Genomic DNA, 22,522 nt, shown 5'->3' with positions numbered 1-22,522 from the left:
TAGATAATTGGGAATCCGTTAAATAAAAATAAATAAGCAAATCACCCAAATCTCAACCCTTAGCAATAATAATTATTAATCTTTTGATGAAAAGACATACTGTATTTATATGGAAGAATACATATGTACATAAACACACTTTCTCTTTTTAAAAATGCTTCACACACTTAAGAAAATACAAAAGATAAGACCATACCAAAAGTCTATCTTTTTTCTCTTAAGTTTTTCCTAGGTTATTATTCTTTTATGGCATTTAGAAAACTTAGCTTAGTATAGATGGGTGTATTGGTCTGCTTCAGTTGCCATAACAAATTCCATGAACTAGGTGGCTGAAACAATAAAAATTTATTTGGGGTAAATCTAAGAATAAGGTGCTGGCCAAAAGGGTTTCTGATGAGTACTCTCTTTCTGGCTTGTAGATGGCCACCTTCTTGCTACGTCCTCACATGGCAGAGGGAAGATATCTCTTCCTGTAAGGCCAATAGTCCAGTCTGATTAGGGCGCCACCTTTATGACTGCATTTAACCTCAATTACATCTTAAAAGTTAATTCTTAAATAGTCATATATGGGGTTAAGGGCTTCAACATAACAAATTTTGGAAGGGCCATTATTTAGTCCATAGCAATAGACCATAATTTATTGAACTCTTTCCTGTAGTTGGGAGTTTATGTCGTTTTTATTATTTTATATAAAAACAATGCTCTGGTGAGCTTCTGTATGGATAAAGCTTTCATTATTTTTTATGGTGCACTGCTGAATTAAAGGGAATTTTAAGACCTTTTATTTGAACTGCCAGATCATTCTCCAAAAGGGTTATGCCAATTGATACCTCCAAATGCAATGTCTAAAACCTCATCAACACTATAATATGCATCCATTAAATTTTAAAATTAAGCTTAAGTGAAAAATTGTTTAATTTGCTTTTTTTCTTACTATGTAGACCATGACCACTTACAGCTCTTTTGGATTTACCTATCCATTGTCTTTGCCTATTTTTTTATGGAAGACATTTATAATAATGCTCTTTCAAGCCTTTGGTTATCATACATGTTAAAAATAACTTTTCTCACTTGTCATTCATTTTGTTTATGTCATATTTGGACTGACAGGTTATAAAATTTTATGTTGCCAAATCTGTTGCTTGCTTTTATGGATCCTACCTTTATAGGTATGCTTACATGGGCTTTTTCAAACCCCGAGATTATATAAATACCCACCTTTTTTCTCCTGGGTTTGTATGGGGTGTTTTGTTTCTTATTGTAAAATATTTTCTCTCTGTGGAGTTAATTTGAGTGTGAGATATCATGGAGGGATCCAATGTTCTTCGATATATAACTTTGAAATAGGCATATCTTTTAGGGGATAGAGAACTTTATTTACAAAGGATTCATAATGGATTTCAGCAGGCTGTTTTCTACTTCTGAATTCTTAATTTACTTGCATTTAACTATTTGTTATATCTTGAGTTTTCGGTTTTGTTGCTTTTGTTTTTTTCTCATAGGTTGCTTTTAAGGGAGATCCAGAAGCAGCCCTCATCCAGTATCTTACCAATGAGGAGGCCAGGAAAGCCATTTCCAGCACTGAAGCAGTTCTAAACAACCGATTCATCCGAGTCCTGTGGTATAGAGAGAATAATGAGCAACCAGCACTACAGTCCCCAGCACAGCTGCTCCTGCAACAGCAGCAAACACTTAGTCACTTGTCACAGCAGCACCATCACCTGCCTCAGCACCTTCATCAGCAGTCTTCTCCCGCAACGGTACATGGAGGTATCCAGAAGGTAATGTGCTGTTCACAGGGAATTTGTGGTCCTTTGGTCTTCTACATTACAGCCCTTCAGTTTGATCTGCAGACCAGCAGCATCTAATGTCCTGAGAGCAATTTCTTGGGCCTCACCCCAACATATTGAATCAGAATTCCTGTGGTAGGGCCCAAGAATCTTTATTTTAACAAGCTCTCCAGGTGATTCTTTTATACTCTAAAGTTTGAGAGTCACTTACTGGGGTATAAATTCCTGGGCCTTGTCTTTCCATACCTATAGTCAATCTCTAGATATAGGGCCCATAAATCTTCATGTTTAAGAAATACCCTTAGTGATTCCTCTTAATATTAAAGTCTACCACTGAACAATTATGAACCTAGAACTTAATGAGTTTTGGGATTAGAATCAGTTACCCTTGTACCCATCTTTTTGTTCTACTTTTTTTCATTTAGAAAAATTCTCTTCATTTTAAAACTGAAACGGAAGCTGCAAGGAATGAGATTTTTGTTTGTTCTATCCATTCTATCCCTAGTACCTGAAAACAAGACCTGGTACATATTGCTCAAAATACATTTCAATGAACAGATGAAGGAAAGAAAGAACAAACATTAAACCATGCATTAAAACCATTTAGATATTGGTGATCATGATTATTTCCTCCTAGGTGTTTTGTTTAAATGCATTCAGATTTTTTAACTTATTCCTTAAGTAGTCTTAACTTCATCATCCTGCTTATTTGCACCTATCTCTGCTTTTGTTTTGTCTAGGTCCCACTTCATATTAGGGCCCAAAGGTAAATGCTTCCCCTAGACTTTGGCTAAATGGTATATAAACAAGTAATATCATCACCTCTGTGATCGTTAGACCCTTTTATGTTAATGAAGACTAATATGTATTATGTTCAGGGGTGGTCATAATACTATTAATTTATAAGTAAGCTGCTGTCAATTAAAACTCTTATATCTGTAAAAACATATTGAAGGAATTTTTTAAACTATTAGAAATTTTTCTCTGTATGAGTATATACACTTGTATGCATGCATTTTGTTGTGACATACTTCAGATGAGATTGGGTAAGTTCAGGGTGGTATGGCTGTAGACTTGTTGTGACATATTTCAGACATTCAAAAAAGAATGAATGATAATAATCATTGGTGTATCTTCACTTAAAAAGTAAATCTTACAAATAACTAAAGCACCTTTTCTTTCCATTTTCTTTCTTACCTTTCTCTCCAGGGTAATCACTATCTTAAATTTGTATCATTCTTAAGCATTTAAAAACCTTTTATCACATACATATGTATTTATTTTATATATTCAGATGATGAACAAACCACAGACACCAGGTGCATATGTTCTTAACAAAGTTCCTGTGAAACATCGTCTTGGACATGCAGCTACTAACCAGAGTGATACAGCACACTTGTTGAATCAGTCAGGTGGTGCTGGAGAGGATTGCCAGGTATATGTTTCTGTGAACTTCATGTATATTTAGAGTTGTCAGTGACACAAAGAAATTAACAAATTGTTAGTAATTCAGATTTGTTATGTCTTATTTCTCTCAAATAAGTGATAGCTAATGTAAGTGTGGCAAATATACTTCCCAAATTTCCATGATTCAGCTAGAAGTTTGCTAAAGTTTTTTGTTTTCTGTTTGAAGCTAAATAGGAATTTGAGAATTTTGGACATTTATTAATAGGATCAATGTCTTTATTAATTGATATCTTTTATAATTTTTCTCTTTAAGAACATAGTAAAGGATTCTGTTATAATTAAAAGCTAAACATTGACTATATTTTAAGTAGTTTCTTTTGCTTTTAGGAATATATTTATAAACAGTGGCTCTCCACCCAGCATGGCGATTATTTCAGAGAACTAGGAAAACTGAAAAAGAACATTATGAGGGGGCTAGCTGTACTAGACATTAAAAGTACTGTGAAGCCTTTATAACTAAAACAATTTGATACTGGCACATGAAGAGACCATCAGTGGACCAGAATAGAAGATCGAAAAATAGGCTCACTTCCAAAAGGAATTTGTTTGCCACCACAGTATCTCAGATCAGTGGGACAAATATAGACTTCATGATAGTGGTGTTGGGACAATTGGTTAGCCATATGGAATAGATAGAATTTGATCCATTTTTAAAATTACATAATAAACTAGGATAATTTTCACAAGGATAAGAGATTTTAGTTGCTGATAGAAATGCTAAATGGTCCCTGGCTGGTGTAGCTGAGTGGATTGAGTGTGGGCTGTGAACCAAAGGGTCGCTGGTTCAATTCCAGTCAGGGCACATGCCTGGGTTGCTGGCCAGGTCCCCAGTGGGGGCCACATGAGAGGCAATTGCACATTGATATTTCTCTCTCCTCTCTCTAAAAATAATAAATAAATAAAATCTTTTTTAAAAATGCTAAGTGGTACAGCCCCCATGACAGGAAATTTGGCAGTGTCTGGCAGAATTATGTATGTATTTATTCTAACCAGTAATCTTCCTTCTAATAACTGATGCCAAAGCACTGCTAAGCAAACTATGAAAAGACATGTTCAAGACCTATAAACTCTTTATAATAGCAAAAGACTGGAAACAATTCAAATATTCATCAGTAGAGGACTAGTTACTTAACATGCAATACATCTATACCACAGGTAGCAAACACAAGGCCTGTGGGCCGAATCCGACCCTCCATCTTATTTTGTCCAGCCTGGTATCTTGTTACTACCCAATGGTAGCACTGAGCTTCTTGCCCCTAGTTAAGACGCAGTTATATTTACACAGTTCTAAGATAACATTTGGTTGTTGGAAGGCAACTTCAAGGCAGATGTGCCCCTTGGTGAAAATGAGTTTGACACCCCTCATCTACAAGATAGTATATGTGAAAATTTGCAAAGGAATGAGTGATACACACACACACGCACACACACACACACACACACATACATATACACATACATGGTTCGATTCTTAGTCAGGGCACATGCATTCCTTACAGGCCAGGTGTTGTGAGGGGCAACCAGTCAGTGTTTCTCTCCCTCTCTTTCTTTCTCCCTACGTTCCCCACCTTGTAAAAATAAATAAGTAAAACCATTTTTAATACATTTTATTGATTATGCAATTACAGTTGTCCCATTCTCCCCCTTCATTTCCCTCCACCCTGCATATACCCCAACCCCCTCATTCCCCTCCTTTAGTTCATGTCCATTCTATAGACTAAATTCTGTGTTTCCCATAAAATTCTTGCCCTCCCCCGTCTATTTTCTCCCCACCGTCTGTGCTACTTATTCTCTGTACCTTCTCCCCCTCTCTCCTCCTCCCCTATTGCTAACCCTCCATGTGATATCCATTTCTGTGGTTCTGCTTCTGATCTAGCTGTCTGCTTAGTTTGATTTTGTTTTAGGTATGGTTCTTAATAACTGTGAGCTTACTGTCCTTTCACTGTTCATATTTTTTATCTTCTTTTTCTTAGGTAAGTCCCTTTAACATTTCATGTAATAAGGGCTTGGTGATGATGAACTCCTTGAACTTGACCTTATCTGAGAAGCACTTTATCTGTCCTTCCATTCTAAATGAAAGCTTTGCTGGATAGAGCAGTCTTGGATGTAGGTCCTTGCCTTTCATGATTTGGAATACTTCTTTCCAGCCCCTTCTTGCCTACAAGGTCTCTTTTGAGAAATCCACTGGCAGTCTGATGGGAACTCCTTTGTAGGTGACTGTCCCCTTATCTCTTCCTGCTTCTAGAATTCTCTCCTTCATTTTAATCTTGGCTAGTGTAATTATGATGTGCTTTGACATGTTTCTCTTTTGAGTCCACCTTCTTTGGGACTCTCTGAGCCTCCTACACTTCCTGGAAGTCTATTTCCTTTGCCAGATTGGGGAAGTTCTCCTTCATTATTTGTTCACATAAGTTTCCCACTTGTTGCTCTTCCTCTCCCCCTTCTGGTACCCCTATAATTCAGATGTTAGAACATTTAAAGCTGGCCTGGAGGTTCCTAAGCCTCTCGTTGTTTTTTTTTGAATTCTTGTTTCTTTATTCTTTTGTTTAGTTGTTTCTTCCTTCTGGTCTACTCAACTGATTTTAGTTCCAGTTTCCTTCCCATCACTGTTGTTTCCCTGTGCATTTTGCTTCATTTCATTTAGTGTAGTCTTCATTTTTTTTATCTAACTTGTGACTAAAATCAACCAGTTCTGTGAGCATCCTGATCACCAGTGTTTTGAACTGTTCATCTGATAGGCTGGCTATCTCTTGGTCTCTTAGAAGTGTTGGCTCTGGGGCTTTGAGATATTCTTCTTCTTGAGCCATAATGTTTTGGTCTGTGTGTACCTGTCATGTATGAGGGGTGGTGCCTTAGATGTTCACCAGGGTGGGTCAACCCAGTCACTGGGTTGTGATGCTGTGTGTGTGGGTGGAGTAAGAGAGGGGCAATGGCGTTTTTTCTGCTCTGTCTTGTGTTTTGTCCCCTCTGCTGCTTCCCGTAAGCAAATTGGGTCCTTCTGGTGCTGGTTCCTGGGTGTATAGGCTTGTGCACCCTCCTGGACCCTGTAGGTCTCTCCAGTGAACTCTCTGTGAGCTTGGGAGCCTCTCCCAGCACCTCGACCCCCCAAAGTTTTTTCAGTTGGTGCTTTTAGGCTTTAATTCCCGTCACTGGGGCCTTGGGTTGCGTAGTCTCTCTCACTGCCCATTTTTTGTGCCTGGTTTATCTGCGCACAAGTGTGTATCTACAGTAAGCCAGCCCCCTTGTGAGCCTTACTGGGTTTGCTTGTTTTGTGTTCACATCCGCCCATGTGCCCAGGTCCACAGGTCCACTGGTTGGACCTTTTAACCACCACCTTTTCCACCGGCTGCTGACTGCGCTCCTCTTACCAGTCTGGATGAATGGTTTGTTGTTGTCGGACTTCAGTACAGTTCAATTTCCTGTCTGTTTTGGTTGTGTTTTTGTTTCTAAATCTTTGTTCTTAAATTTGGTTGTGCGAGGAGGTACAGTGTTTCCACCTACGCCTCCATCTTGGCCAGAAATCTATTTTTTTTTAAATACATATTTTATTTATTTATCTTTAGAGAGGAAGGGAAGGAGAGAAACATCAATGTGTGGTTGCCTCTCGTGAGTCCCCTGCCGGGAACTGGCCTGCAACCCAGGCATGTGCCCTGACTGGGAATTGAACCGCGATCGTTTGGTTCGCAGCCCCGCGCTCAATCCACTGAGCTATGCCAGCCAGGGCCAGAAATCTATTTTTTTAAAGGACTTATTTTAGGTTTAGTCTGTGTTATGTGTTTGGGAAACAGGGTTAAGAAACTTGTAAGAAAACAGGAGTATTTCTATGATCAGGTATAAGTCTAGCTAGAAGGAGGAAAGACCAGAATGAAGCTAAAATATCAGTAAAAAAGCTGTAGTCATTTCTGTTAGCCAGGAAAGAGAGGTATAGTCATTTTTATAATTTGAATAGAATTTGCATTTCTTTCTGTGTTCTGTCATGATTGTGGAGTGATCTTGTTATTGTCATGATCCATCGTGGTCACAAGAGTGACCTGTCTGAGGTTGATATTCTGTCAAACTGTTTATTTTTAAAAGGAGGACCTAGCTGTGAGTGGCAGGCCAGCTCCTAGGTGTGAGAATTTGCTGTCCTTTTTAATCACAATTAAAATTAAGAGAGAGAAGAAAAATATGTGATTGCTTCAGAAATACAACACTAGGGACTTAGGGCCAAGATGGAGGCGTAGGTGGAAACATTGTGCCTCCTCACACAACAAAGTTTAAAGACAACAAAGATTTAGTAACAAAATTGCAACCAAAACACACAGAAAATTGAACTATATGAAAGTCCCACAACAACGAACCATTCAGCCAGACCGGTAAGAGGGGCAGAGTTAATGGCTGGCAGAAAGGGGTCGCATAGGAAAAAGTGGCCAGACTGACCCAGGTGCGTAGGTGGTGGTTGGCAGATCCCAGGCGTGGGGTGGCAACGGGCAGACCCAGTGAGGGTGCAAGGTGGCTGGCTGACCAGTCAGTCCCACATTTATGCGCAGATAAACCAGGCAAAGGAATGAGCAGTGAGACAGACCGTGCAACCCAGGGCCCCAGCAACAGGAATTGAAGCCTAAAAGCACCAGTTGAAAAACTTTCAGGAGTTGAGGTGCCAGGAGAGGCTCCCAAGCTCACAGAGAGTTCGTTGGAGAGACCCACAGGGTCTGGGAGGGTGCACAATCCCACACACCTGGAAACGAGCACCAGAAGGGCCCAATTTGCTTGCGGGAAGCAGCAGAGGAGACCTAAATCTGAGAGAGCAGAAAAAATGCCATTGTCCCTCTCTCACCCCTCCCCCACATACAGCATCACAAAGCAGCAACCTGGGTTGCCCTGCCTTGGTGAATACTTAGACCTAAGGCTCCACCCCTCATACATAACAGGCACAAACAGACCACAACATTTTGGCTCAAGAAGAACAGCTGAAAGCCCCAGAGCCAACATTTCTAAGCAACCAAGAGATAGCCGGCCTATCAGATGAACAGTTCAAGACACTGGTCATCAGGATGCTTGAAGAACTGGTTGATTTTAGTCACAAATTAGATGAACAAATGAAGGCTAAACTAAGTGAAATGAAGGGAAATGCACAGGGAAACAACAGTGATGGGAAGGAAACTGGAACTAAAATCAGTTGAGTAGACCAGAAGGAAGAAAAAAATGACCAAACGAATGAAGAAACAAGAATTCAAAAAAAAAAAAAAACGAGAGGCTTAGGAACCTCCAGGGCATCTTTAACATTTGAATTATAGGGGTACCAGAAGGGGAAGAGGAAGAGCAACAAGTGGGAAACTTATTTGAACAAATAATGAAGGAGAACTTCCCCAATCTGGCAAAGGAAATAGACTCCTAGGAAGTGTAGGAGGCTCAGAGAGTCCCAAAGAAGGTGGACTCAAAAGAGAAACATGTCAAAGCACATCATAATTACACTAGCCAAGATTAAAATGAAGGAGAGAATTCTAGAAGCAGGAAGAGATAAGGGGACAGTCACCTACAAAGGAGTTCCCATCAGACTGCCAGTGGATTTCTCAAAAGAGACCTTGTAGGCAAGAAGGGGCTGGAAAGAAGTATTCCAAGTCATGAAAGGCAAGGACCTACATCCAAGATTGCTCTATCCAGCAAAGTTTTCATTTAGAATGGAAGGGCAGGTAAAGTGCTTCTCAGATAAGGTCAAGTTCAAGGAGTTCATCATCACCAAGCCCTTATTACATGAAATGTTAAAGGGACTTACCTAAGAAAAAGAAGATAAAAAATATGAACAGTGAAAAGACAGCAAACTCACAGTTATTAAGAACCATACCTAAAACAAAATCAAACTAAGCAGACAGCTAGATCAGGAGCAGAACCATAGAAATGGATATCACATGGAGGGTTAGCAACAGGGGAGTGGGAGGAGAAGAGAGGGGGAGAAGGTAGAATAAGTAGCATAGATGGTAGGTAGAAAATAGATGGGGGGAGGGAAGAATAGTATGATAAATGTAGAAGCTAAAGAACTTTTGCCAGATGGACCTAAACTAAAGGGGAATGATGGGGGAGGGCTGTGCAGGGTGGAGAGGAATGAAGGGGGAGAAATGGGGCAACTGTAATGGCATAATCAATAAAATATATTAAAAAACAAATACAACTATTGCTAAAAATTAATTTTTGTTTTTATAGTTGAGTGTCAGTTGAATTATATATAAAGAGCTAGCAGTATAAATATAGTTTTTAAATGTAAAGTATAAAATTGTACTCCAAGAACAACAGAAATATATACGATCTTTATTGAAAATGACTTTGAAGCATTTCTAATATTTTATTTATCATATTCATTTTTCACAGATGTTTCCATCTTCATGCCATCAAAAAATGATTTATAGCTCCTCAAACTTAAAGACTCCTTCAAAGCTTTGTTCAGGGTCTAAATCTCATGATGTTCAAGAAGTTCTTAAAAAGAAGCAGGTAACAGCTTTGACTTTTTTTCCTTAAACAGAAAAGGACCCACTGAATTCTTAAAAGATTATGTTAATAATCATGTTTATTTAGCTGCTGCTGAATGTGGTGTACCTTTTGTTCAAGGTGCACAAGCAGAAAAAAATGTTTTATAATTGCCTTTTGGTGGCTACATTGAGCACAATGAAAGATCTTTTTCTGTGTAAAAGTAAACATCCAAGCTGTCATGGTTTTTGGTCTCCCAAGACATAGAAACAGATATTTATTTCATTATTTATTGGTTTCTTTTTTTTCTGGCTTTGTAAGTTAGACAATGTTTCACATAAAATATAACCTTTATGCCCTGGCTGGTGTGCCTCAGTGGATTGAGAACTGATCAGGGAACCAAAAAGGTTACCAATTCAATTCCCAATCAGGACACATGCCTGGGTTGCAAGCCAGGTTCCCAGGAAGGGCATGCAAGAGGCAACCAGTCAATATATGTCAATCACAATGATGTTTCTCTCCCTTTCTTCCTTCGGTTCTCTTTGAAAGTAAATAAGATCTTTAAAATATATATATATAACCTTTATGTAGATATTATTCACGACTCAATTCTAAGTTTCATATTATCTTAGATTGAAATTCACATAGTTTTTCAAGTGAAATTATGTATTATTTCAGTGTAATTCAAGATTTAATCAACAGGGGTGGGAGGCAGCATTTGCCTGGTAAAAGCCATAGATTTTGCTACTGTTTTTAGCCGGTAATCTACCCCACATTTTTAAACTTCTAAAATAAGGATTTGGTTTATTACATCAGCAAGTGAGACCAGCTCTTGTTTTTCCTCATAGATAACATTCAAGTAATTCAAGTGAGTAAACCTCACAGATACAGTTAGTTAGTGTTCAGCATTTTAAATAAGTACAGTTATAAAAGTAACCCTTTTATACTGGAAGTGTTGGGAAAATATATTTAAAGGTTTTGTCTCTGGTTTCTGATATTTTTTGATTAGGAGGAAAAATCTTGTCATAGGGATGTCCCAGAAGAAATGAGTTGGCAAATTTTGTTTAAATTTTTTTTTTACCTGTTCATGTAGGAAGCAATGAAGCTACAACAAGATATGAGGAAAAAAAGGCAAGAAGTATTAGAAAAACAAATAGAATGCCAGAAGGTAAGACAAGGAGCTCATTATTTCCATTTTGGTATTGATGTATAGAATGGATTTTACAAAGATATCCCTAATGGTAAGAATCTTAAGGATTGTTATAAACTTTACTAAGCATAGTTTTACTTTCTGTTTGTTTTATAGATGCTAATATCCAAGCTAGAAAAAAATAAAAATATGAAACCAGAAGAGAGGGCAAATATAATGAAGACTTTGAAAGAGCTTGGTGAAAAGATCTCACAACTGAAAGATGAGTTAAAAACATCTTCTGCAGTCTCCACACCATCTAAAGTGAAGACCAAAACAGAGGTATCTGTTTGCATTTTGTATTCAACATAGGGCTATCAAGCGTCTGTTACATGCTTGGCACTTTAAAACTACAGTGGAACCCTGTACTAGATGGCTAATAGTCTCATGGGGAGACAATTATAATAACAAGTTTTTAAAATATTTCTATAGATGCTGTGTGCTCTCTTTGAAAGAGGTTATAATACCCCATTTGAATAAAGGCGTGTTTTTTTTATTGAAATTTTTGCTTCTCTGTGCTGGAGATGAAACCACTAGAGTGATAGTGGGCAAACAAGTTACTTACTATTTTAGCCAGCAGTTTTTTTTTAAATTCTATAATACTGTTGTAATAAAATAATTTTATTAATAAAAAATATTTGCTTTAATACGGGTAAAAATGTGGCATTCTATTGGAATGAATAATCTAAAATTCTATATCTGTTTAAGTCTAATTGTATTTCCATTTGTTTTCTTATTATAGGTGAATATTTGCTTTACATAGTGGTTCCTTTATATCATAGCTCTGTAGTTGGATTTTAGATTAATTTTAAGTGCTTTGAGAACTGATAATAAATTTGTCAGATATGTAGAACACAATTTTTTAAAATTTTATTTATTTATTTTTAGAGAGAGGAAGGGAGGGAGAAAGGGAGAGAAACATCAACGTGTGGTTGCCTCTCATGTGGCCCCCACTGAGGGACTTGGCCTGCAACCCAGGCATGTGCCCTGACTGGGAATCGAACCGGCAACCCTTCGGTTTGCAGCCTGCGCTCAATCCACTGAGCTACACTAGCCAGGGCAAAACACAATTTTTAATGTAAAATATTATATTACTTTTCAAATTGTGGTTCTGTACTAGCATAGGAATGTAAAGTGTTTTATTAAGATTTCTTTTTAAAAATATAATTTAAAAGTTTATATTGAAATTTTCCACAATTATAGAAAGAACATGTGCACATTTCAAAAATTAAAGGGAATATATATGGTAGAAAAATAATCTTACACTCATGTACCTGAAGATTATCTGTCTCTCACCAAAAAGAAAAAGTGGCAATAGTTAGAGTTCATAACAGTTAAGTAACTGTTATGTTTGTACCATTATTGACTTTTTACTATATATTTATTTTTCCCCATTATGTTTTATTTATGATGTTTTATTATGTGAAAATTATTCTCAGCTTCCTCATCTTAGATGACTGTTTTCAAGGTCTGAGTTTTTGTTCATCTTCAGCAGTAATACTGCTTATTGTTTTTACTGAGACCCATAATACCCTCTATGCATTGTCAGTATTATGTCTGTAAAGCTACTTTCTCTAACACCCTCATGTTTATTCATCTTCTCACTCTCATTTTCCCAAAAGAGATGTATGTCACTCTGTAAGTATAATATTCTGAATAAGATCTTGTAAATAATCTCAAAAATACACTGAATTTTTTCAAAGGCTCAGAAAGAACTATTAGATACTGAATTGGACCTTCACAAGAGGCTGTCCTCCGGAGAAGACACAACAGAATTACGGAAAAAACTCAGTCAGTTACAGGTTGAGGTGAGACCTAAGAGGAGTTACTGACCACTACATTTAACATCTGAAAAAATAGCTTTCTCTTTTTCTGTTTTCCAAGGTTTAGTCTAAAAGTGTATATTCGATCTTCGGTTGTTGTTATTCAGGCTGCACGATTAGGTATCTTACCAGTGGGTCGAGGAAAGACCATGTCCTCCCAAGGTCGAGGAAGAGGCCGGGGTCGTGGAGGAAGAGGAAGGGGCTCACTAAATCACATGGTGGTGGACCACCGGCCCAAAACACTTTCAGTCGGGGGACTCATTGAAGAGGAAAAAGAAGACTTACTTCAGCATTTCTCAGTAAGTTTTTTAAGTAGCAAATACAAACTCCAAAACCACTTTATTCAGCATTTCTTAGCTTCATTCTATATAAATGTCACATGTTTTATAGATTAGAAAAGTAAAAACATGGGTATTAGCAAAATTTTTAAAAATAAATTTGAAGGTCAAGAAGTAGCTCATGTTCTGGAATTCCATAATACTCCTCATAAGTGCATTTGTAGTGACAAGTTGTTCCAAAGCTGTCTTTGATTTTTGTTTTAGGGTTATTACATAGTTTACCAGGTTTTCATAGTTAATAAGTGAAAATAATCTGAGATGAGAGGCAAAATTCAAAGGAGGAATTTATTAGGATAAGAGACATGGTTAGTTATGTTCTGTATGTATGTACAACCATTTACTTTTAAACAAACATGCAGAGATTTGATACAGGTAAATATCTATTATTTGCACATAAATACTATATTCTCTTTCCAACCACTTATTCATTCAGTAAATATTTATTGAGTGGGAGATAGAGCATTGCATACATGATCTCATTTAGTCTTAAATAATCATATAAAGTACATATGAGATCCCATGTGTGCAGGTGGGAAAACTAAAGCTTGAATGTTAAGTTAACCAAGATCTAACAGTTAACTGACACAATTGGCTATTAACATCAGGATCCGTATTCCTAAGACAACTTTTTAAAGATTTTATTTCTTTTTAAATAAAGGGAGAAAAACATGGACATGAGAATAAAAACATTGATCAGTTTCCTATCATGTGCACCCCAACTTGGGGGCTGAACTCACAACAACCCAGACATGTGATCTGACCAGGAATTGAACCAGCAACCCATTGCGGGGATAACACCCAAACTACTGAGCTGCACTGGTCATGGCTCAGAGAACATTTTAAAGAGAAAGCATTTTCAACCTTATTACTATATTTTGCCATGTAGAATGCACTTCTGTGCATAATGGGCACCCACATTTTAGCACTATTTTCCTGTATAATTGTGCATCCTTATTTTTCCCTCAAAAGTTTGGGCAAAAGGAATGTATTATGTACATGACAAAATATGCCAAGTGTGAAAGTTTCTTATTAGTTTAGTGCCCATTAATCCTGTTTCACCCTGACTATTGAAGAATGGTGGGTTAGAAAGTGTCCAGATTTTAGAACCTTTGAGGTGTGGCTAGTTGACTGTTGAGTCAGTTCTTTTCACTAGTTTGCCTCTTTTGTTTTCTCTTTTTGTAAAGTGGTAGGGTTAAGTGACTTCTTTGAAGGTAGTAGATGGAGTACTATGCGTGGGTAGGGTATTCTGTATAAGCTGAGTGAATGTTACCGTATTTTTTGAACCATATGATACACTTAGGTTTTAGAGGAAAAAAGGGGGGCAAAATTTTGAAGCAAAAAATGTGGTAAAATATTTAATAACATAAATAACATAGTATTTCACCAGTGTAAATGTAAACAGAACTCAACAGCAGCATTAACAGCCATTATTTCTCCCAAATTGGGGGTGGGGGTGCGTCTTACAGTCCTAAAAACAGTGTTGTACGGGGTTTGTTTTTATTTTAAATTAATTAATTTTTGTCTTGAGTGTATAAAATTAAAACCTCCATACCAAATAAGTTGGGCATAGAGTCAGTGCCAGTTCTGGTGAGGTGATACTGGGTGTTGTAAAGCATAATTTTTATAAATTTGTCTCTGCAGAAAGTTCTAGTTATAAAACGTAGGCAATCATAGGAAACTTCATGCTCTGCCCTGAGGGTCACTGGAGGATTGTATGTAAATGTTTTTAACCCAGGAGTCATGTTCATACGGATCTCTTTCCTTCTCTTAAGTAGAATAATTTCAGAGCATCTAATGATAATCAGTTTTTACATGCATGCATTTGATAAATCTAAAATACAACATTTGGTTTCTGGAAGGGGGTATGGCTAGGCAATTGGGGAAGGAGCAAAGCCAAGGCAGTGAGGTAACTTCAAGGAGATGCTGCCACTGGTTTTGATGGTGTTTTGTGTTTGTTTGTTTTTGTTTGTTTTGATAAAGTAAGTCTTTATTAGACTTTCTCTAGTACTAGAAACACATTTAATAACAGATACTTGGGCACTATAGTATGCCTTCTTTGAAAGATACAGAAATACATATGCCTAGGTGTTAGTGTAAATAGATGTAGCAGGCTTAAAGGGTAACTATTTGAGGTCTTACATTCCACAAAGGCTAAGGTAAAATGTGTATTTTCAATATCTTTTTACTATCGGTTATAATTGTAAAATGATCATGGAAGATTCCTATCTGTATGAAAGATGATGGATGGATTTTGGAGAAGGTATTCTGAAGAATGAGGACCTAATTCTGGAGTTCTTCAGTTTATTTTGTATTCAGCAATCCATTTGTAAGAATTTAACACAAGGGAGTTTTAGAGTTGTATGCAAATGTTATTGCTAAGTATACTCAGTGTAGCATGCTTTATATTTAGTTAAAAATGAAGATAATCTAAATAATGACGAGTACGTTGTTGGTATTAAAACATTTTTAAAGAATAGTGACATGAGAAAATTCTTGGGATTAACTTTTTGGTTAAAATAAAGGTGGCATACCCTCTGGCCAGTGTGGGTCAGTTGGTTGGGCATCATCCCATGAACTGAAAGGTCATAGTTCCATTTCCAGTCAGGGCACATGCTTAGATTGCATGTTCAGAAGCCGTGTAGGCCATGTGCGAAAGGCAACCAATTAGCGATTCTCTCTCATCAATGTTTCTCTCTCTCCCCCTTCCTTCTGCTGTTGCTGAGGGGAGGGCCGCGGAATTGGGATACAAGATTAAAACATAAACAAAAAAAAAAATGGCCCTGGCTGGTGTGGCTCTGTGGATTGAGCACAGGCCTGCGAACCAAACAACCACGGTTCAACTCCCATTCGGGGCACATGCCTGGGTTGCAGGCCAGTTCCTAGCAGGGGATCCATGAGAGGCAACCATACATTGATATTTCTCTCCCTCTCTCCTTTCCTTCCCCTCTAAAGATAAATAAATAAAATCTTTTAAAAAATGAAAGTACAGTAAATTGTTAGTTCTGGGTGGCAGATTTCAAGTTAGTTTTAAGTATTTTTCCTTCTTAGTACTTTATTTTCCCAGCTTTCCAACTAAACATATATTACTTTTTAAATTAGATATTTTAAACTCACATTTACTTTCAGGTGAAGTGTTAGTGTTCCTATGGTATATTTTAAAACCAAATTTGAGGATATGTGTTAATCTTGGGCTTTTAGGTCCCATGTATCTATATAAAAGTATGTGTAAAATAAAAGTATACACAAATTTAAAATGCATAAACATTTAATATGTAATGCAAGCTGTATATATAGCAAAAATAAAATGTATGTAATAATAGATAAATATTTTTATATTTCAGGTCAACAAACTTTATTTTAATCCTCACCTCAGGATATATTTATTGATTTTAGACAGAGAAGGAGGGTAGGGAGAGAGAGAAGCATCAATCTGAGAGAGAAACATCGATTGGTTGCCTCCTACCCCCACCCTAAACAAGAATCTAACTTGCAATTTAGGTATGTGCCCTGACCAGGGATAGAACCATCAACTATTTGGTGTGCTGGATGATGCTCCAACCAACTGAGCCACTGAGCTAGGGCAGCAGATTTTTTCTATAAAGGATCAGATTGCCCCCCCCCTCCCGTTTCCCTCTTGTTCTTTTTCTTTAAAAATATAAGAGCTATTCTTAGCTCACAGCCATTGAAAAAAAAGGTGCCAAGCCACATTTGGCCTTGAGGCTATTGTTTGCAGATCCCTGATATATATTATTGTGTTATTTTATATGTTAAATATTTTAGTTTAAAAATATGAAATAGTCCTGGCTGGTGTGGCTCAGTGAATTGAGTGCAGGCTGGGAACCAAAGGGTCACTGGTTCAATTCCTAGTCAGGGCACATGCCTCAGTTGTGGGCCAGATCCCCAATGGGGGCCACATGAGAGGTAATCATACATTGATGTTTCTTTTTCTTCCTCCCTTCCCCTCTCTCTAAAAATGCATGAATGAATGAATGAATGAAATAAGAATATATAATACATAAATAGGATTTTATATATTTATACATTAAAATCAGTGAGTCTAAAAATAACTTTATGGATGTGTTTTTATTTATGTATCTTTCATTTGACAGAGTCTGAGGATATTAAAGATCTTTCTCAAGAATTTCCTTTAAATATTTTCTTTTTCTAAATATATTTGATTAATTATGCCATTACAGTTGTTCTATTTCCCCCCTTCATTCCCCTCCACCCTGCACACCCCCTCCCCCACCATTCCCCCCCTTTAGTTTATGACCAAGTGTCTCAAGTTCTTTAGATTCTATATTTCCCATACTATTCTTGCCCTCCCCCCTATCTGTTTTCTACCTACCGTCTATGCTACTTATTTTCTGTTTCTGTACCTTCTCCCCACTTCTCCTTCTCCCACTCCCCTGTTGCTAACCCTCCACATGATCTTCATTTCTGTGGTTCTGCTCCTGAGTTAGCTGTCCACTTAGTTTGCTTTTGTTTTAGGTGTGGTTCTTAATAACTGTGAGTTTGCTGTCCTTTCACTCTTCATCTTTATCTTCTTTTTCTTAGGTAAGTCCCTTTAACATTTCATGCAATAAGGGCTTGGTGATGATGAACTCCTTGAACTTGACCTTATCTGAGAAGCACTTTATCTGCCCTTGCATTCTAAATGAAAGCTTTGCTGGATAGAGCAGTCTTGGATGTAGGTCCTTGCCTTTCATGATTTGGAATACTTCTTTCCAGCCCCTTCTTGCCTACAAGGTCTCTTTTGAGAAATCCACTGGCAGTCTGATGGGAACTCCTTTGTAGGTGACTGTCCCCTTATCTCTTGCTGCTTCTAGGATTCTCTCCTTCATTTCAATCTTGGCTAATGTAATGATGATGTGCCTTGGTGTGTTCCTCCTTGGGTCCACCTTCTTTGGGACTCTGTGAGCTTCCTGGACTTCCTGGAAGTCTATTTCCTTTGCCAGATTGTTGGTGTTCTCCTTTATATAAAGTTTTCCACTCGTGGCTGTTCTTCTTCTCCTTCTGATACCCCTATAATTCAGGTGTTAGAATGTTTAAAGATGTCTGAGAGGCTCCTAAGCCTCTCCTCATTTTTTTGAATTCTTATTTCTTCATTCTTTTCTGTTTGGTAGTTTCTTTCTTCCTTCTGATCCACTGGATTGATTTGAGTCCCAGTTTTCTTCCTGTCACTATTGGTTCCCTGTGCATTTCCCTTCATTTCACCTAGTGTAGCCTTCATTTTTTCATCTACTTTGCAACCAAAATCAACCAGTTCTTCAAGCATCCTGATCACCAGTGCTTTGAACTGTGCATCTGATAGGTTGGCTATCTGTTCATTGCTTAGTTGTATTTGCTGTGGAGCTTTGATCTGTTCTTCCATTCGGGCCATAATATTTTGGTCTGGTCGTACCTGTTACGTATGAAGGGTGGAGCCTTAGGTGTTTACCAGGACAGGTCAACCCAGTCACTGGGTTGTGATGCTGTATGTGTGGGTGGGTCAGAGAGGAAACAATGGCGCTTGCTCCTCTCTAGTATTTCAGTCCCTTCCCCTCCACCCACAAGCAAATTGGGCCCTTTTGGTGCTGATTCCCTGGTGAGTGGGCTTGTGTATGTTTTAGGACCCTGTGGGTCTCTCCAACAAACTCTCCTGTGAGGCTGGGAGTCTCTCCCTGCACCTCAGCCCCTACAAGTGTTTTTAATTGGCGCTTTTAGGCTTTATTTCCCAGCCCTGGGGCCCTGGGTTGGGCAGTCTGTCTGGCTGCTCGTTTGCCAGGGTTATCTGCACGCAAATATGTGACTACAGTCAACCAACAGCCTTGCACACCTCACTGGGTCTGCTCGTTTCCTCCATGTACCAGGGATCTGCTAGCCCCGAGCCTCCTGGGCCCAGGGTCTGCCAATTATTGCTTTTTCTTGCCGTGACCCTTCTCTGTCGGCCACTGAGTCCGCCCCTCTTACTGGTCTGGATGAATGTTTGTCGGACCTCCATGCAGTTCAGTTTTCTGTCAGATCTGGTTGTTTTTTTGTTTCTAAATTTTTGTTGATCTTAATTTGGTTGTGTGAGGATGCACAGTGTTTCTACCTATGCCTCTATCTTGGCCGAAAGTACCTAAGATTATATTTTTGAGATTCATTCCTGTTGTTACATGTAGTACTAGTTTGCCATTTTTATTGCATAATTTTTAGTTTTATATATATATATATCAATTTATTTTCTCCTTTTCCTATTAATAGGTATTTGGACTGTTTTCTTATTTAATTTGTTGGGATGACATTGGTTTATAAAATTATGTAGGTTTCAGGTGTACAATTCTATAATCATCTGCATATTGTATTGTGTGTTCACCACCCCAAGTCAAGTCTCCTTCCATCATCATTTTTTCTCCCTTTACTATCTTAAACCTCTTCCCACTTTCCTGTCCCTCTGGTAATCACCACACTGCTATTTGTATCTGTGTTTTTTTGTTTTTGTTTTTAGTTTTGGGGGTTTTTACTTTACTTTTTTACCTAGCTGCCCAACCCCACCTTCCCTCTGACAGCTGTCAGTCTGTTATCTATGAGTCTGTCTCTATATTGTTAGTTTATTTTGTTCATTAGATTCCATATATAAGTGAAATCATATGGTATTTGTCTTTCTCTGACTGACATTCCCACCAACAGTGCATGAGGCTTCCCTTTTCCTCACATCCTGGCCAATACTTGTTTGTTGATGTATTGACGGTAGCCATTCTGACAGGTATGAGATGATACCTCATTGTGGTTTTAATGTGCATTGCTCTGATGATTCATGACATTGCATTTCTTTTCATATGTCTTTTGGCCATATGTATGTCCTCTTTTTTATTTATTTCATTTATTTTTTAAATTTTTTTAATTGATTATGCTGTTACAGTTGTTCTATTCCCCCTTTCATTCCCCTCCACCCTACCCTCCCATTTCCACCATTACCCCCCTTTAATTTATGACCATGTGTCTCAAGTCCTTTAGATTCTATATTTCCCATGCTATTCTTGCCCCCCCCCATCTATTTTCTATCTACTGTCTATGCTACTTATTTTCTGCACCTTCTCCCCCCTTCTCCTCCTCCCACTCCCCTGTTGCTAACCCTCCTTGAGATCTTCATTTCTATGTTTCCACTCCTGATTTAGCTGTCCTTTTAGTTTGCTTTTGTTTTAGGTGTGGTTGTTAATAACTGAGTTTGTTGTCCTTTCACTGTTCATGTTTCTCTAACTTCTTTTTCTTAGGTAAGTCCCTTTAACATTTTATGCAATAAGGGCTTGGTGATGATGAACTCCTTGAATTTGACCTTATCTGAGAAGCACTTTATCTGTCCTTCCATTCTAAATGAGAGTTTTGCTGGATAGAGCAATCTTGGTTGTAGGTCTTTGGATTTCATGACTTGGAATATCTCTTTCCAGCCTCTTCTTGCCTATAAGGTCTCTTTTGAGAAATCCGCTGACAGTCTGATGGGGACTCCTTTGTAGGTGACTGTCCCCTTAGCTCTTGCTGCTTCTAGGATTCTCTCCTTCATTTTAATCTTGGCTAATGTAATTATGATGTGCCTTGGTGTGTTCCTTCTTGGGTCCATCTTCTTTGGTACTCTCTGAGCTTCCTGAATTTCCTGGAAGTCTATTTCCTTTGCCAGATTGGGGAAATTCTCCTTCATTATTTGTTCAAATAAGTTTTCCACTGGTGGCTGTGCCTTTCCCCCTTCTGGTACCCCTATAATTCGGATGTTGGAGCGTTTAAAGATGTCCTGGAGGTTCCTAAGACTCTCCTCATTTCTTTGAATTCTTGCTTCTTGACTCTTTTCTGTTTGGCCATTATTTGCTTTCTTCTGGTCCACTCCATTGATTTGAGTCCCAGTTTCCTTTTCATTGCTATTGGTGTCCTGTGCACTTCCATTCATTTCAATTAGTTTCGCCTTCATATGTTTGTCTAATTTGTGGCTATAATCAACCAGTTCTGTGAGGATCCTGATCACCAGTGTTTTAAACTGTGCGTCTGAGAGTTTTGCTATTTCTTCATCACTTAGATCTATAGGCTCTGGGGCTTTGAGATCTTCTTGCTCCATTTTTGCTCTGTTCGCGTGGGGGCGTGGTCAGAGCGGGGAAATGGCGACCCCCTCTGCTGTTTCTCACAGCTGGGTGAGGATTAGTGTCTTAGGTGGTTCACCTGGGCCGGGCCACTCAGAGTCGCTGGGTTATGACGCTGTATGTGGAGGTGGGGTCAGAGCAGGGAAATGGCGGTGCCCTCCACTGCTGGCTGCTTGCCATGGGGACCCACCGGGCCTTGGTCCAACCGCCCACTCCCTCGCCTGTCCACCCGTGCACAAATGCGCGACCACAGTCAACACGCAGCCCAGCTCCCCTGCTGTCTCCCGCGGTAGCTCGCCTGGTCGCTCGCCTGCTTGCTCACTAGGTCCAACCCTGCGCCTGGATTCCGCGTGCCTGAGTCCGTCTGACCGAGTCCTTCTGTGCAACCCCGCTTCACCAGCCGCTGGTTTCGCCCCTTACCGGTCAGGCTGAAGAATTTGTTGTTAACAGATTTCCGAAAAGTTCAATTTTCCGTGTTCTGGCTGTGTTTTCTGTTGCTAAAATTTAGTTATCTCTAAACTTGGCTGTGTGAGAAGGCATGGCACATCCACCTATGCCTCCATCTTGGCGGAAGTCCTGTATGTCCTCTTTAGGGAAGTTTTTATACAGGACCTTTGCCCATTTTTTAATTGGATTGTTTGGGTTTTGGTGTTGAGTTATATGTCTCATACATTTTGAGTATTAACCTCTCACTAGAGCTGTCTTAGGCAAATATGTTCCTATTCAGTGGGTTGTCTTTTTCATTTTCTTGAGGGTTTCCTTTGCTGTGCAAAATCTTTTTAGTTTGATGTAGTCTTGTTTGCTTATTTTTACTTCTTTTCCCTTTGTCCAAGGAGGAAAAAATAGTGCTATGAGAAATGTTCAAGAATTTAGCACCTGTCTTTTCTGTTAGGATTTTTAGGTTTTTAAGTTTAACATTTAATTAAGTCTTTAACTCATTCTGAGTTTGTTTTTGTATACAGTGAACTAGTTCCTTTATTTTTTGCATGTATCTGTCCAATTTCCCCAGATCCATTTATTGAATAAACTATATTTATTTCATTATGTGTTCTTGTCTTCTCTTATTTAACTTTATGTATTTATTTTATAGAGAGAGAAGGGAGGGAGAAAGAGAGGGAGAGAAACAACAGTTGGTTGCCTCTTGCACGCTCCCCTCGCTGCGACTGAACCCACAACCCAGGCATGTGCCTTAACTGGAGAATTAAAATGAGAACCTTTCACTTTGTGGGATGTTGCCCAACCAACTGAGCCATACCAGCCCGGGCTATTCTTGCCTTCTTTATCAAATATTAATTGATCATAAAGGCACGGGTTTATTTCTGGGCTCTCTGTTTTATTCCATTAATCCACATTTCTGTTTTTATGTTAGTACCATGCTATTTTG

At 38.5% G+C, this 22,522-nt stretch overlaps 1 protein-coding gene across 2 annotated transcripts in view; it reads left to right on the top strand.

Annotated features, from left to right (window-relative positions):
• RBM27 (RNA binding motif protein 27) overlaps positions 1-22,522 on the top strand; it is an 83,079-nt gene that overhangs the window by 45,567 nt on the left and 14,990 nt on the right. For both annotated transcript variants that reach the window (XM_037163339.2, XM_037163338.2), the window contains exons 13-19: positions 1,503-1,781; positions 3,085-3,225; positions 9,603-9,722; positions 10,792-10,866; positions 11,005-11,169; positions 12,591-12,695; positions 12,818-13,009. In XM_037163339.2, coding sequence (XP_037019234.2) covers positions 1,503-1,781; positions 3,085-3,225; positions 9,603-9,722; positions 10,792-10,866; positions 11,005-11,169; positions 12,591-12,695; positions 12,818-13,009 — 1,077 coding nt within the window. The remainder of the gene's footprint in view (positions 1-1,502; positions 1,782-3,084; positions 3,226-9,602; positions 9,723-10,791; positions 10,867-11,004; positions 11,170-12,590; positions 12,696-12,817; positions 13,010-22,522) is intronic.

Source organism: Artibeus jamaicensis, unplaced genomic scaffold, assembly GCF_021234435.1.
Source record: "Artibeus jamaicensis isolate MK-2021 breed Jamaican fruit bat unplaced genomic scaffold, CSHL_Jam_final contig_456, whole genome shotgun sequence".
NCBI lineage: Eukaryota > Metazoa > Chordata > Mammalia > Chiroptera > Phyllostomidae > Artibeus > Artibeus jamaicensis.
This window is presented reverse-complemented; position numbering and strand designations above follow the sequence as displayed.